The sequence below is a fragment of the Mercenaria mercenaria genome, chromosome 6, assembly GCF_021730395.1.
Source record: "Mercenaria mercenaria strain notata chromosome 6, MADL_Memer_1, whole genome shotgun sequence".
NCBI classification, from domain to species: domain Eukaryota; kingdom Metazoa; phylum Mollusca; class Bivalvia; order Venerida; family Veneridae; genus Mercenaria; species Mercenaria mercenaria.
Window position 1 is genome coordinate 25,030,615 of NC_069366.1, and position 16,764 is coordinate 25,047,378.

The following is a 16,764-nucleotide window of genomic DNA, read 5'->3' on the forward strand; positions in this document are numbered from 1 at the left end:
TGCAACAATTGGCGAGGCATTACACTACTCTCTCTTACCAGCAAGGTCTTCAGCCGCATCATATTGCAGCGCATCACAGTTGCGGTAGATAATATACTACGCCAGGAACAGGCCGGTTTTAGAAAGGGAAGATCTTGCATTGATCACATCTTTGTTTTACGACAGATTCTAGAACAGTCACAGGAATGGAACAGCATACTCTATGCTGTCTTTGTTGACTTCGAGAAGGCTTTCGACAGTCTACACCGTGAATCACTCTGGAAGATCCTTCGTCACTATGGCATCCCAAAGAAACTGGTTAATATAATCCAGTCCCTCTACGAAAATTTTGAATGCAGAGTGATACATGACAACAAGCTCACTGAGCCTTTCAAAGTGAACACCGGAGTGAAGCAGGGATGCATATTGTCACCTGTACTCTTCTCCCTGGCAATCGATTGGATCATGAGGAACGTTACACAGGGAAGAAGACAGGGTCTACAATGGACATTGACCTCAGTCCTGGAGGACCTGGACTATGCAGATGACCTTGGACTATTAGCTAATAGACATCCAGACATCCAGCAGAAGACAGAGTGCCTCAGTACTACAGCAAGCAAAATAGGACTGAAGATAAATGCCAAAAAGACACAGGTCTTAAGGATAAACTCAAACAATAACAATCCAGTCATGATCAACGGAAGACCTTTAGAGGATGTTGAAGAGTTCAGTTACTTGGGTAGCAAAGTAACCACATCTGGGGACTGCGACAAAGAAGTCAACACCAGGATCAGCAAAGCAAACCAAGCATTTGCAATGCTGTTGCCAGTTTGGAGATCCACAGGATTAAACATCCAAACCAAGATTAGGATTTTCAACAGCAACGTCCTCAGTGTCCTCCTGTATGGATCAGAGTGCTGGAAGACCTCTTTTGCCATTGAACATAAACTCGAAGTCTTCCAAAACAAGTCCCTACGGCGTATTCTGAAGATCTTTTGGCCTAACACCATCTCAAATGAAGAACTGCGCAACAGAACAGGGATGCACACAATTCTAGAGACCATCCAAACAAGACGTTGGCGATGGCTTGGACACGTCTATCGCATGCCTCCCAACTCGCTGCCCAGAGTAGCCCTTCGGTGGACACCTCAGGGTAGAAGGAATAGAGGCCGACCAAAAGAGACTTGGAGGCGAACCATCCAGAAAGACGTAAAAAATCGAGATCTGACAATGGAGACGGCGCCTCGAGTTGCTGCAGACAGAACCAGATGGAGGTCCCTTGCAGTCGCCTCAAGCACCAGACGGCGCTGAAGAGGATTGAGTGAGAGTGAGTGAATATACAGAAATGAAACACTTAAAACCTGTCACACAGTCCACATAGATTAGTACACCTCATCCCTTTTGGTGAATTAAAAAATATTACAAATTTTAACAGGTCTTCTAACAATATTGTACTTTTTGAAACACACGCATACAAACTGACGTGTCAACAGAACACACTGATCTAAAATACTCATATATATATGTGATACACATAACTTAGAGCACGCGTTTATGCCACATCTGTACATTTAGGTTATTATCCCAGACTTATTTCAGCAAAAATTCAGATTTTAGAGCATCTAAAATAAGTACGCAATCATTCTATCTGTCAAACAAAATATCGTCATCGTCATCCTCGTTTTCATCTTCAGCGTTATCAGAATGTTCTGTTGTTTCACTAGGTAAAGGATCAGTTTGGCGTCGACAGAAGAAATTCAGAACGATCTTGTTGCTGCTGATCTGTAAGAAAAACAAGATCATTACCTGCACATCTTATTATTTTTACATAAAAATGGATACAGTGTACCCTTAAAAACCGGAACACTTATTACATATAGTTTATGTAGAAATAAAATTATAGGTTTATGCGTATAAACAGTACTATGCATTAGGTTTAAAATAGTACAAACTATATACGTTTATAACTAAACACAATATAAATGTGTAACTGGAAGTTTTTTTAACAATCTACTATTAATTTTGAATGTAGCTCTACAAGCACAACTGATTTATATATTTGAGCCGTGCCATGAGACAACCAACATAGTGGGTTTGCGACCAGCATGGATCCAGACCAGCCTGCGGATCCGCGCAGTCTGGTCAGGATCCATGCTGTTCGCTTTTAAAGCCTATTTGAATTAGAGAAACTGTTAGCGAACAGCATGGATCCTGACCAGATTGCGCGGATGCGCAGGCTGGTCTGGATCCATGCTGGTCGCAAACCCACTATGTTGGTTTTCTCACGGCACGGCTCAATTAGTAAATCTGAATACACTTTATGAGGATTTTCTACATTTGAAGTAAATACCTGGCCCCGTGTTCACAAAACAGTTTTCGGTCTCAGCTGAGTTTGAGTTTGAAATTTTGATACCAGTTTTACTAAAACTTCGAACTGAGACTGACCATCAATACTGAATAGTTACTTGAACATAGTTATTAACTTAAAATTTAGTTTTAAACATGCTATTTAGATATAAATGACAAATAAGTTTCATTATCAAACTCAGCTGAGACTGAAAATGTTTTGTGAACACGGGGCCTGGATATAAAATATTTTAGTGAATGATGACCATTGGATACCTTTAAAGATTTCTGGGATCGGTGCCGATGGCTCATTTGTGTTGAGAATTGCTCTTAGTTTAAAGTTATTTTACGTGAAGTATAAAATTCTCACATGGTAAGCTTTAAACTGCGTTTAATTCAACCGCCTCGGTAGCCTAGTGGTAGAGCGTCCGCTTCGAGTGCAGGAGGTCGTGGGTTCGATAATATGGTTTGAAATGTCAATTTGTTGTATATGTAAATGGATTCCATGGCTTAATGCTCATCTCTATCCGGGGTTTTTATGGTAGGTTAACGGAATTATTTCAACTAAAATTGAAGATATACTTATTTGCGTACTAAAGGATTGCCTTCTAACAGTTGCTTAAAGAAACTCTGAAGCTCCATTTCCCGGTGTTCCGCAAGACCTACACTGCTCTGCTGGAGAAACCGCTTACCTGTTCGTATAATACAAAGAAACAATCGATAAAACAGCAACAGTAGATTGATCCGAATCTACAAAAGTTAAGAAAAAATACAGTAGGTCATAATTTTTCACAAAGTTTTGTTGTGTATAAGTGTTTAAATAAATGTGTTGAACAGTTTCAAAATACAATAAAAGGAAGTTTAGTGTTAATGCATTCAAATTTGTGTTACTACAGTGTTCCGTTTGGACCATCGATATTTTTGTTTCTGAGCACCATACGTCGAAATCACGAAACTACGGTCGGAAAGTCGAAAACACGACGGTGAAAGTCGAAATCAAGATGGTAAAATGTCGAAACTTCGATAGTGAAAGTCGAAACCACGTAACCACGATGATGAAAACGCTATATCACTTCGCGTTTTCACCATCGTGGTTTCATGTTTCATCTTTCGTAATCATAGTTTGACTTTCATCATCGTGATTTCGACTTCCACCATCGTGGTTTCGACGTTCATCATCGTAGTTTCGAGATTTTGACTTTTGAGGTATGGTGTTCAGAAAAAAAAATTCGATGGCCCATACGGAACACCGTATGTAACACATACGAAATCAAGCTTTTTTTAACAAGACTGATTTTACTTCCTTCGCTTTGTGAGATGTCTGTATCAATGTTCATATCGTAAAGAGACATAGGATTGGGTTTAACACGAATCGACTGAGGCGTACTTGGTCTTCCCGAGAGAATTATGTTTTTGGACAACATTTATACAAGTAGCAAGTTCGAACCCGTAGCGGTACACTTTTGTTAAGTGCCAGTTTCACGCTATTTGGCTATTGTACTACTGTGGATTCATTTATCTGCAAATATGCATTACATATCGGACATTATGAAACAAATACCAGCAAAAAGAGCCATTTATCAAAAAGAGAATGTAACTTAAGCACCCTTAATTAAGCATAAAATATAACTAATTTATTATTAATAACGGAAATCTTATCACAGAAATGGCAATACCTTCTAATTTCGGAATGAACACCGGTGATTTTATGAGTCCTTTTTCATATTTGTTGTTAAAATTATCTTTTATATCACGATACAAATTCAGAACATCGTCGTAACTTCGTTTGATATACGTTGTCTTTTTGTTTGTCCAGTAGACCTCGAGCACGAAGACATAGTCTGAAAACCAGTATTTGGCTTTCTTTTCGGCAAATCCTGACACAGTGGCGTACACTACTGAGGCGTTCGTGCTCGAAACGGCTTCGTACGTTTTATCGTGTTTGATGAATGACATCTCGTCTATCATTGAACTTTAATCCCACACTATATTGAAAACTTAGATACTGCACGACATCGTACACCTTGTACATCATCTATTGTCATCTTTTTATATACATGTATCACACAACTGCTGTTTTACGTCCTTTATCATATTTCGGCCCACAATTTGTTGTTTTTTTCTCATGAATTTCGGAATGTTTCGATTGGTTTCCGCGTGTCGGTTAAAGACGAAACGTATAATAAATCACTCCTAGTTAAAATAAAGGTATAGTGATGAAATTGGTACAGTATATAATCTAATCTTCGTGTTGTCTGATAACAACTTAACATGATTATACTGATATTTCATGCATATCATTAATGATTAAACAATGATAAAATTAAACTGTTAATACAAATTTCGTAGAAGTCATATCTGCATAATTTCATACAAAAAAAAACAAACAAAAAAAAAAAAAAAACAAACAAACAAGGATTTGTCAATACATGGGAAAAACAAAATAAGAATAAGGATGTGAAATATCTTTTTGTGTTTATTTACGAAACGGTTGAATTTTCTAACGATTACAATATAATAAGAGAGCGTGAACAGAAATATTGTCTGAACAAATACGGCTAGATGCTTATAATATAAAACACATATCACTTGTCATGCTGGACACGACTGAATCTGCCTTTGCGGCCAGTGTAGATCATGATCACCTGCACATCCGTGCAGACTGATCATGATCTTCACTGCTCGTCATTCAGTTAGTATCTTTTTTGTAAGCATCCCTTTTAACAGTTAAAGATAGACAAGTTCATTATAGAAATTTAGCAGGGTAAGGGTTGACATCAATCTTGAGGAGTACAGTGTATCCGCGGCATATACAAAAAACAACAACATGTGATACAAGTAAAATACAATGTCGATGAAATTATTCATAAAAGTGGTATGCATATGAGTTAAGATATTTGCATGTGTATAGTATTAAAAACAAATGAAACACGGCGATGGATGCTCCCCGATTACACTGTAGCATAAGGGGCTTTTTAGTCAAGGAGAAATGAGGTCAGTGAGAGTTCTGGTTCTTTAACACTGCACTCCTTCTCACTGACATCTATATAATAATCTATGAAATGTAACGAGTATCGAGTCTATACCTTACATAGTATTCGATTTATGCTCCAGACAAGGCTTTCAAAAATGGGAGATAAGTAAAAACAATTGGACCATCTAGAGTTATGGTTCCTTGTCAATGCAATTTCTCTTACTGGCCTCTATGAATACCTTTCATAGTATTCGAGTCCCGGACAAGGTTTTCAAAAAAGGAAGATAATTCAAAAATTGGAAAACCTAGAGTTATGGTTCCTTGTCACTGCACTCCCTCTCACTGACCTCTATCAAGGTGTAAAGTGTGAAGTCAATGCCTTACATAATATTCAAGTAATGCCAGAGATAAGGTTTTAAAAAGGGAGATAATTCAGATGGGAACACCTATAGAGTTATGGTTCTTTGTCACTGCACTCCCTTTCACTGACCTCTGAATATAAATACCTTACATAGTATTCAAGGTATGCCCCAGACAAGGTTTTCAAAAAAAGGAGATAATAAAAAAACGGGACCACCCGAGAGTTATGGTTCCTTGCCACTGCACTTCTTCTCAATGAGATTATGCATTGTATAAAGTTACAACTTAGTAACTTCGAAATAACTTTTGAGTTAAGGAGACTCCGGACAAGAAGTGTGACGGATGGACAGACGGATGTTCCTGCGTATGGGTATTTATGTGGCTACTCTATTGTTCCTTAGCCACGTAAAAGAAAAATAGCCACATAAAACCTTACGGAATGAACGACATTAAAGAAAAAATACAGTTATCTATTGTTCCTATAGCCGCCTAAGCATGAAAATGTAAGCTCGGACGGACGGAAGGACAAGGCGGTGGCTATATGCTCCCCACTTCGGAAAGCATAAAATGCATATTCATTATATAAACAGGAAATGCAGATGCAAAATTGCCATTTCACAATTAGTCCAAGCAATATTCTTTTGTTATTTTGCTCCTGTATGAGCTTGATAAAGAAATATTCAAAATACATTCACTTTTGCATTGCAAGTGATTGCCAGAATATAAATACAATGTACATATACACTTGCTTCTTAACAATTACAAATTCTACACTGCAGTATTTTAAATTTGAAAAAAAAAAAACTAAACGTATTTCATCTTCAGCATAAACACAAGCTACCTTTTTCTACAAATCAAAATTCTTAGTCACACTCTAAATTAGTACTGAATATTCAGTGTCATTTACATTGTATTAGACGTTTTGATTTTTTTCTTGTTAAAGGGAAGTTTTAAAAGGTCCAGATGAGTTCAAAAATATTAAATATCAACTGTCTGGCAAATAGTTTTCTGACAAAACATGATTTGGCATACAAAATGTATATTTTTTAATCTCTATGGTGGTCCAGTACGTATAGCTTCCATTGTTATTCGTGTTTTGTCCAGTTCTATTTTGTCCATTTATGCGTTCTTTTTCACTGGATCAACGCCTGTTATAGCAGAAAATGCCACTTTTCTAAAATTTTCACTAACAATCATGTACGCGATCGGCTGCAGAAGACAGCATACTTTCATTGCAATATGAGAGAATTCAACTCCGAGGAAACTGTCGAAAAATGGCGGGAAACCTCGCAGGAAGTAAACAACACGGAGGTAATATGGGAGACAACCCAGACAAATGAAAGTGAACAGCAAGAACGTTACCTGAAAAGAAACCAGACTGCAATATGAATTTTATTGAGAATATCATCCTGGTGGATGACACATGTTGGCCTATTTGCGTCTGAGAGTTCAGTATAAAAATGTCATGTTTGCATAGGCAAAAGATATTGCTGACGAATATCGTGTTTGTGTTCATTTTTAGTATCGTTTTCTTATGCAAAGTCAAAGTCGCGTTGTACATTTCTATAAATATGGTCAAAATGACTATTGATTTGACCAAAGCATCGTCCTATCATCACAAAAATATGCAACACCGATATGTTAAGCATTTTACCACTCCATATGTTTTGTTAAGAATGATATCTAAGCTAACGATCGAAATATATGACAATGGGTAAAATCTTGCTTACTCTGACAAGCTCCGAGTCGCTGAGAAGAGGCTGATACACCTTGGAGCCTCCAGGTTTCCTCAACAAGGTCAACATAAGGCACACAAATCCTGGTACTGCCATTACCACGAAGAATATATGAGTTATAACCAAGTAACTATAGTTACTGGGTGTGTTGTTTTCTATATCAATACCACAACTTATTCCCAGGGACTCATGTTTGTACCTAATAGATAAAAAGGAATGTGTGTCTCGATTTATCCTTTTATTGTAAAGGAAAATGAAATTTGGTTTAATCATATTTATTCCCAACAATATACATTATTATATTTATATACTAACATTACAAGTACAGCTAGTGTAAAGGATTAGAACGAAAGACAAGTCTTATAGAGTTCTTCTCCTAAAAATGAAATATATGGCTGATAAAATGCTTAGCAAAGCATTTTATGTTCAACTTATTTGATAAATTCATCATGAAAAGTCACTCATTACTATCCTTATCGTTTTGTACATAACAAGTTTTATTAAGACTTTCCAATAAGTTTCTTAAACCCATTCTTGAAAAGTTTTATGATAAATCCATGATGTATATATAAATTAACGAAATAAATCTATACTTACGAATTCCAGCCAAAGAGTGGGGCTAATGAAAATATGAGAGCATACCCCCATACAACAACAGACACAATGGACAGCACTGTCTTTGAAGGTGTTTTTTCTGAAATCAAAATATGTTCAAGAATAATTTGTTTTGTAAAAATATGCAATGTTTTATTTATAGTTATATTGTAATGAGATTAGGTTGCTTAACATGTGCAAGGAGCGGTAGTTTAAGCAGCAAAATAAGTATGCCCCTGTTCAAAGCCAAACGGCAATGTATGGCAGCGTCCTGGTGCCAGCAGTTGTTTTACGTAGGACTTACTATCTCCTAAGTAGGACGTAGTAACTCCTACGTAGGAGTAAATATCTCCTACGTAGGACTTAATATCTCCTAGATACTAAGTCCTACGTAGGAGATAGTATGTCCTAAGTAGGAGATGCTAACTCCTACGTAGTACTTAATATCTCCTACGTAGGAGATACTAAGTCCTACGTAGGAGATACTATGTTCTACGTAGGAGATACTAAGTCCTACATAGGAGATAGTATGTCCTACGTAGGTGATACTAACTCCTGCGTAGTACTTAATATCTCCTACGTAGGAGATATTAAGTCGTACGTAAGACAAATTTAATTCTCTCTGCTGGTATAGCAATGCATACTTAGTTTAAACATATTTTATTTCAGTAATATATGAAACATTTACAGAAAAATTAATTAAGGAATTGGACAGAAAGCTATATCAGCTTACGGTTGTCCTCTCCTTATGCATACTTGGATCACACTAAACATTCTGCTGGCTGCGTCTTCAAGTGAATATCAAATGTTTTGTAAATCGATATTGCTTCAGAAAGTGGAAACGATTTAAGGCTTCAGCGATATCTTTTTCAATCTTTACAGAAAAATAATTGCTAGAGCCTATACGTTACAAGAAAAGAAATATTATGACTTACCGTCATCAGGACGACACACTGTCGTGTACGTTTCAATGCAGATAGTGCACGTGAGAGCCAGTTCGGCAAACCCAACAATAAACACTTGAAAACCAAACCACTGACATAATGGGTCTCCAAACAACCATCTGTGAAGTAATTAAATAATTCTATGTCAAAACTGGTATTCTCAATAAAAACAGTTACCACTTTTAAATACGTAAAGTATGTTACGTATGTTACATATTTTAATATCATATGAATCGTTAACACGAGCGCTGGATGAAATATGAAAGTATGGCAATAGAGCTTTAGATAGTATCAACATTTTCTGATAATAGGTAACAGATGAAAGATTAATACATAACGTATTTTTACCTTCCTCTCAATGCCGACGGAGCCGACAGAAACGTTGATGACAGGGTGACAATGTTAGCTACAGCAAGTTGCATATGAAACACAGACCTTCGTCTCTCCTTCCAGAATGTGAAAAATGTCAACGCATTTCCAATGAGACCAAATATACCTGTGTGAATGAGAGACATGCATATTTATTCATTTTTGTGCAAAAATCTGTTATATTGATTGGGAAACATCAACGGAATATTCTCGGTTTGTGTCGTATTGCTGAAATATCTGAATGTTCGGAGGTACCTCTCTCTAAAATTATGGGTTATATCGATCTGACAGGACGTTATCAAAGATATTTTGGTGCATGGCAGAAATTTATGTCGCATATGTACCAGTGCACGTACGTTTGTGGAACTTACGTATATAAATATACAGTTTTGACATTTCATTTTAATTGAATACCTTAACGAACAGCAAACAAACTAGAGGGAAGAAAGAAAAACAAACCAACACCATGTATCAAGACAAATGGAAAAACATATTCATTTCCATTTCAGTTACTTCTACGAGATTTTTATTTCGATGAAATTCTTCAAGGGTATATGATATCAGCGAATGAAAATGTGTATAATTCTTTCAAATCCTGAACAAAAAGATTGAAATCGGGAATGACTTTGATCATAGATACTTCTATTCATGACAGAATAACTTGTGGTACACACTGTTTACATAGAGAGATACGTTTGTCAAATTTATATTGAACTGTATACAGGAGCACCTTGCAGTCGGCTAATTAATTACTAAGTCAAATTTACGTCTCCTACCCACCACCATTTTAGGCAGATTTAATAAAGAGAAAAAATCACAGGCACGCCGTTAGTTTTCTGTCGGCATAAATGACTTATCGTATTGTTACTAATACGACTGGAATAACTGGAAATTGTTTTTTTGTTTGTTTGTTGTTTTTTTTTTTGTAAGAATTATTAACGTAATAGAAAAAAACTGGGATCTTATATCTTGTTCATTTTTGCTCAGATCACTGCACTGAAAGATATAGGTTTTATAATATTTCCCCTCCCGTTTCTATAATTAACTCATGCCTTTCGAAAGTGGAACATCTCAACATTTTCATGATCAAAATGCTTGTTTTTTTTTTATTCTTTCGAAAAGTTCTTAATACATGTCATCATGAATTCATTCAGCGCATAATTATAACCATATAGAGAAAATTATGAAAAACCTTCTATTAATTGTGTCCAAACTTACTTGTGACTGCATCTAAAAATCCTACAATCTGATTTTCAAATTCATATTCAACGACACGGTCCTCCATTTTACAGTTTAAGAATAAGAAAGATGTTATCGTAAATTCGGATATTTGCCGGTGGGCAGCGAGATTAATTCTCTTGTACTATATTAATTTCGAAGTACATTTAACACGGTCTACCCTATTTTTGTGGGTTTTTCGGCGACGCCGTCTAAATTCGTTTTCGTTACCTATGCCACGTGACTTCAGTTTGCAAATCAAACTACTTGATAACGCATTATAGATAATTTATCAAAATGGAAGATTTATGCAACACTCTACCTGATTGGACGAGAGTGTCAATTTCTTTTGCCCTGTTGATTGTGCTACGCTGAGTGAAATGTAGACAAAGCGTTTATCCTAAACGACGCTGTTCACAGTTTTAAAGCTAACTTTGGTTCAGTATATTTAGCAAGAATATTGATATATCTCAAAATGATAAGTAAGTTTAAAAAATATGATAAAAACCTGTTCAAATGCCAACATATATCAAATTAAAGAAAGAGCTGAATACGGTCTGCGTATCACATGAATAAGGGTGTGATGAGAGTCTTTTATGTAGAGAAGTGCTTTTTAAAAGATTTTCCTTGTTACAGTTGTCGTCTGTATATGAAAAGGTTTCTTTCTTTTGTGACTTATTCAGATTGCATATTAAAATGAGTACTTGTTTGCTTTGAATATTTGTTATAAATTATTTAACTGATTTATTATATATGAATATTTTTCTTTAGTATGGTATGCAAATATTGAACTCAGTTGAAATCTGTTTCATTATATATATGCTATATAATGACTGATTCTCGTTACACTGAAATGAAGGTACGCTGCATACAGTTTATCTATGTGATATATGACTACGGTCAAACTTTGCTTATGAAACAGAATTATTGAAATAATTACAATAGTATGTTTTGCTTGACCTTCACCTTTTTATAGGTTTGACGTCATTGTCCAAAGATTCATGAATAGCGAATATGCATTTGTTAAAGCGGGATCAGTTGGCCTATTTTAGAAATAAATAAAAATAATAAATAAAAAAATGCTTTAATTGATTTTTTTCTCATGTATTCTAATCAAACTTGATTTGTAGCATCTTTATTTGGCCCGCAGCCAACTTTGTTCAGCTGGGACATTTGACCCCTTTTAGGGGCTGCTAGAGCTAAAACTAGAAATGCCTTTATACAGCGTCTCATGAACAGCTTGGTGGATCTTTGTCATACTTGGTCTGGAGTATCATTATAAGGTCCTCTTCCAAATTTATTTATATAGGAACTTGGGCTCTGTTAGGGACCACTATAGCTAAAAGTAGATATGCCTTTCTTCGCATTAACCACTAAAATGTAATGGATTTTATCAAACTCGATGTGTAACAATATCGTAAGGTCTCCTGCTATTTTGTAACAAATGGGGATAGGGACCAATTTAGCTAAAAATATAAACACGTTTAATGACCTCTTCTCATCAACCGCTTCATGAATCTTCATCAAACTACTGCTGTAATTATTCGTCTAAGGATAAACGAAACAAAATTGCAACCCTACGAAACCTTTGCGAAAAATTAAATGAGAACCATTTAAATTGTTAAAGTGCGGTGTTTAGTTTTGCAATTTGAAAAATGTTAGATGAAAGATGAATGTTAGATGAAAAATTCATAAACTTCTTTCCTTATTACAATTCGCCGACTATCATTTTTAAAGATATTTCTTGTTTTGTGTGTGTTCTTTTTTTGTTTTTTGTTTTTTTTTTGTTTAGCTATTTTGTGCCATTGGGATAACTGTATCTGTCTAAGTGAGTTCCGTTTAAGCCCGCGCAAGGGGCGCAATTCAGTTGGCGAGAGGGGTGTGGCAAATGTCATAGACTTAACCATTACTTTACTTGGTTGCGCCATATGCTTTTAAGGGTTTGTAGTGATAAGGACAACTGTAACGTTGCAAAATTGGCATGGAAATATACTATCTTTTTAAACATGATCTAATACATGTATATATTTACGAATTCAACTTTGTAATAGACCTTAAAGGATAAAGAAAATGCCAAGCTTAAAACGATATACATACCAACTACCGTGTACAAAGTGAAAAACATGAACTGGGTTTCTACAGTTGGCGTTTCCATTTTCTGAAACGAAATCCACGTATAATGATAAGCCGAAAAAAATGTTACGTTACAATAACAAAAATTTAAAAAAGAAATGATGTTACCTTGAGTCACAAAAGTTAAAGTTAGCATAAGGGATATTGGAATTCTTTTCACACATGAACAACAACAACAACAACAACAATAATAATAATAATATTAATAATAATAGGGGACTTTCTTTAATTTATCATAACTTGACTAAAAGTATCAAGATTATGTTACAGCCATCATATAAAATACAAAACAAAACAACAAAACATTTGCAAAGATGAGGCACAAAAGTCAAGTCCGCAAGTAACGTGAATTATGTTCTAGCATATTACATCTGAATCAACATCTCAATGATGTTATACATACAGCTGACGGATAATTTCGACATTTCTTTAAAATAAGGAAGCAATATAGTATTGTACAAGTTCAGACTATTATGGATGAAACAAAATAAATTCAGCCGTGCCATGGGAAAACCATCATAGTGGCTTTGCGACCAGCATGGATCCAGACCAGCCTGCGCATCCGCGCAGTCTGGTCAGGATCCATGCTGGTCGCTAACGGTTTCTCTAATTGCAGTAGGCTTTAAAAGCGAACAACATGGATCCTGACCAGACTGCGCGGATGCGGTCTGGATCCATGCTGGTCGCAAACCCACTATGTTGGTTTTCTCATGGCACGGCTCAATTCAGCAAATAAGCTAATCACAACGAAGCAAAATTGAAGTTCTTAACAACAGAATAGAAATCTTACCTTTTTCTTTGTAATCCGAACAAAACATGAATAAATAAATATACGGACAATCTTAAACACCAAAACACATCAGTTAATGATAATTAAATTTACAATTGTAAACAAAAGAACGATAAGGGAAATGGAAACTGAAAAAAAGCCTATTAAATGTGTAACATGTAACTTAATAACGTTAAATCATGTTATCTACTCTCTTTGTTTTACTTGGCAATTTCTTACTTCTGTGCACTTTTAAAATAAATTTCAGGCAATGTAATTGAAATTTTGTATAATATGACACCGTTGGTACTTAGATCGACCCCGAAAATCACCATATAAACAGATCTTAAAAGTTTGAAACAATCCTTTCACATTTAAAACAATACTTTATTACTTATTTTTAAATTGAAATACGCAAAATACGACTAAATGTGTTTTTAATATTTCGATAGCTACATTTTGCATAACCCAGTTTCAGTCCCAGTTTCAACTTTAATGGATTTTTCCCTTCGGCTTGTCGATAACAAACGCAGACGACAAGTGGATTTGACTTGAAATATGTGGACAAATCGGTTTTCAGATCACTTTAAGTTGTGTGTTCCATGTAATAAAAAGTTTATTAAATTGTAATATTTCAAATACGTGTATTATTGGTGAAATAACTTTTACAACTTTCTTGATCGTGACTAAGCGTTCATTAAAGAGTACTTAACTTCTTGCCATGTTTTAAATATTGGAGCTAAAATTTGGATATCCTCTTCAATGCAAAAATGAAGTAACAAATTCTCAAAATTTAGGCCTCAAACAAAATTATACAAGTTTTTCTGGCCATACTTTGAAAACAAAACTATAAGATAACTTACCCTTTTCCGGGTTCTTCCGCACTTAACGGTATGTTCTAAAACTTTTTATTTCTCCCCTTATAACAAGTACAATTCTGACACATATCAAATCACTATTGATTAAAGGTACATTATTTTACAGGTTACCATGGTAATGATTTCCACAAAAAGGCAAAATACTGACAGTAATAACGGCAAGATCTATAAGATGTTTATCAAGATTGGGCGTGTCTGAAATTGCACGATAAGGTCATTTGGTGTTTTATAACTAAACATGAAACTGGTCTGCACAGTAATTAAAATATTGCATCATAAAAATAGGCATTTGATAATATTTTTTTTTACATTTTATGCGTCTGAAACATGACTGAACAAAATTCCGAAAAATTAAACTGTATTTGTACAAATATCACATTAGTATTTGATGGCACGAATTCTTGCGCCGACAAAGAAAGCCACTAGTGTTGGTTCAAATGATTAGCTCTTTTGTTTCGGTCGAGTTGTAAGTCACACCGACATAATTCTAGGTTACATGGTGACTTTCCATCTTTTTGATGAAGTATGAAGACCACACGTGCCCATCCGGGCATTCTTTCCGGCACGGGCGAGCATCTTGGTAAAACCGCCTCCCATTTCGTAACCCACTTGGAGGGCTTCCTTGGTTCATATGAAGTCAGGCTGTCCTTAAAATAATTATGAAATCTTTAAGTTAAAAGTTTTACAATTAAGCCCTTACTGTAATTTATCCGGAGCCGGCAATCGAAGCCACATGCAGCACTAAATGTGGCTGCCAAGAATCCAGTCACACTTGCTGTGGTCATATAACTCTTGTGGATATTTTTACAAACCATTTCTATACGCTTCCGTGGCCCTAATAAGACTCAAACTTTTAAAGGCGTCAGTGTCGACGAACGGCATAGAAAAGGTAGTACGCTTAATGTCACCCCGGTATCCCTGTAATTCCGGGCCGTCGAGGTAACACTGGTCAGGATCCATGCTGTTCGCTAACGGTTTCTCTAATTGCAATAGGCTTTGAAAGCGAACAGCATGGATCCTGACCAGGGTGCGCGGAAGCGCAGGCTGGTCTGGATCCATATGCTGGTCGCAAACGCACTATGTTGGTTTTCTCATGGCGCGGCTCATTTCAGTTCTGATCATTGCTTTCTGATAAGATTCTTTTAATATGTCTGTATACAAAGTACTTTATGGATAGTGCGGTCTTTGCAGTCCTAAGTTCTATTCCATATATTCTATATAAAATGTACACCATTTAGTACTGGAAATATTCTATCAAAAATTCTTACCTATCAAATGACGAGAAAAAAAGCGGCGCCATGTGTCTAAAAAGAAAACAACACTACTCTGACGAGGTATTACAACACAAACTGACAATGAGCCTTATCTCACTAAATACAAATCCTCTCTCAATTTTCTACTAAATAAATGTTTTTATAAGCGTCATCCGATCCGAGGTATCACACCAAGTTACAGACAGGTCTAGCAACTGAATCATTAGTTGGGTTGATTCTGAGCTAGCTATTTTGGTCTTCGAACTCAATGTAATAACATTGGGGGAATGAGTTAATTAATGAGCTGCACCATGAGAAAACCAACATAGTGCATTTGCGACTAGCATAGAGAAACCCTTAGCGAACAGTATGGATCCTGACCAAACTGCGCGGATGGTCTGGATCCATGCTAGTCGCAAATGCATTATGTTGGTTTTCTCATGGTGCGGCTCATTTATCTCTGAGATATTATTTGAATTACGGCTATTAGTTTAAGGGTGATTATATTTCCATTCTCCATAATAACCAGAATTCGAAAATATTTTTATTGTGTTGACGTAGTTACGTAGTTCCCATCTCTGTGAGATCTGAATAACACGTGATCAACCATTTCGTGTTTTGATAGACGGCCACTTAATAATAATAATCATTTCTGCGAATATTGAATATACTGGAATATTCGTCAAAATGCCATGCCACAAATACGAGTTTGTAGAAAGCAGTCTAGTCATTGGTTAGTTAATAGCCGAGCCCAGAATCCACCACTCAAATACTAAAATTGGGGACTAGTTTCGAAACAAACTTAGTCAATGTACCTTTTTCACGGACGACCAGTTGTTTCGAGCTGATTTTGACGTCTATTGTGGTAAAAAGAGCAGAAACATAATTATACATGTTTTACCTTCTGTTAGTTTTTCTGCAAAGGTCATTTACTTTAGGGCATTGGAAATTGCCATATATATGTTTCATAGAGCTGAAAGTTTCAAGATTTTATTCAATTGTCAATTAAATCTGTAAAGAAGTACACATACTAGTACATGTTTAGAAATGAACACTATGATACACAGTACATTGTATAATTACATCTAACGTTATATTCTGTAGAAATCTGAAATACGCAAGATAAAAGTCATTACAATAAGAGACTTATGTAGACAAAAAGCTGCACACTGCAATGAAAAACGAGAATCAAAAATAATTCAAACAATAAA

The 16,764-nt window shown here is 35.7% G+C and overlaps 2 protein-coding genes across 2 annotated transcripts; both read right to left on the minus strand.

The window, feature by feature from the left end:
• Nucleotides 1-1,321: 1,321 nt before the first annotated feature.
• LOC123549372 (uncharacterized) lies at nucleotides 1,322-4,498 on the minus strand. The gene is made up of 3 exons (XM_045337404.2): nucleotides 4,002-4,498; nucleotides 2,920-3,017; nucleotides 1,322-1,761 (listed from the first exon to the last, which is right to left on the minus strand). Exons 1-3 carry the CDS (start codon nucleotides 4,291-4,293, stop codon nucleotides 1,624-1,626), a joined length of 528 nt encoding a protein of 175 aa, XP_045193339.2. The 5' UTR covers nucleotides 4,294-4,498; the 3' UTR covers nucleotides 1,322-1,623.
• A 201-nt stretch (nucleotides 4,499-4,699) lies between these two features.
• LOC123549371 (melanopsin-like) lies at nucleotides 4,700-12,675 on the minus strand. Its single transcript, XM_053545444.1, has 6 exons — nucleotides 12,618-12,675; nucleotides 9,282-9,429; nucleotides 8,925-9,052; nucleotides 7,993-8,089; nucleotides 7,390-7,594; nucleotides 4,700-7,021 (listed from the first exon to the last, which is right to left on the minus strand). Exons 1-6 carry the CDS (start codon nucleotides 12,673-12,675, stop codon nucleotides 6,779-6,781), a joined length of 879 nt encoding a protein of 292 aa, XP_053401419.1. The 3' UTR covers nucleotides 4,700-6,778.
• Between the last annotated feature and the right edge of the window lie 4,089 nt (nucleotides 12,676-16,764).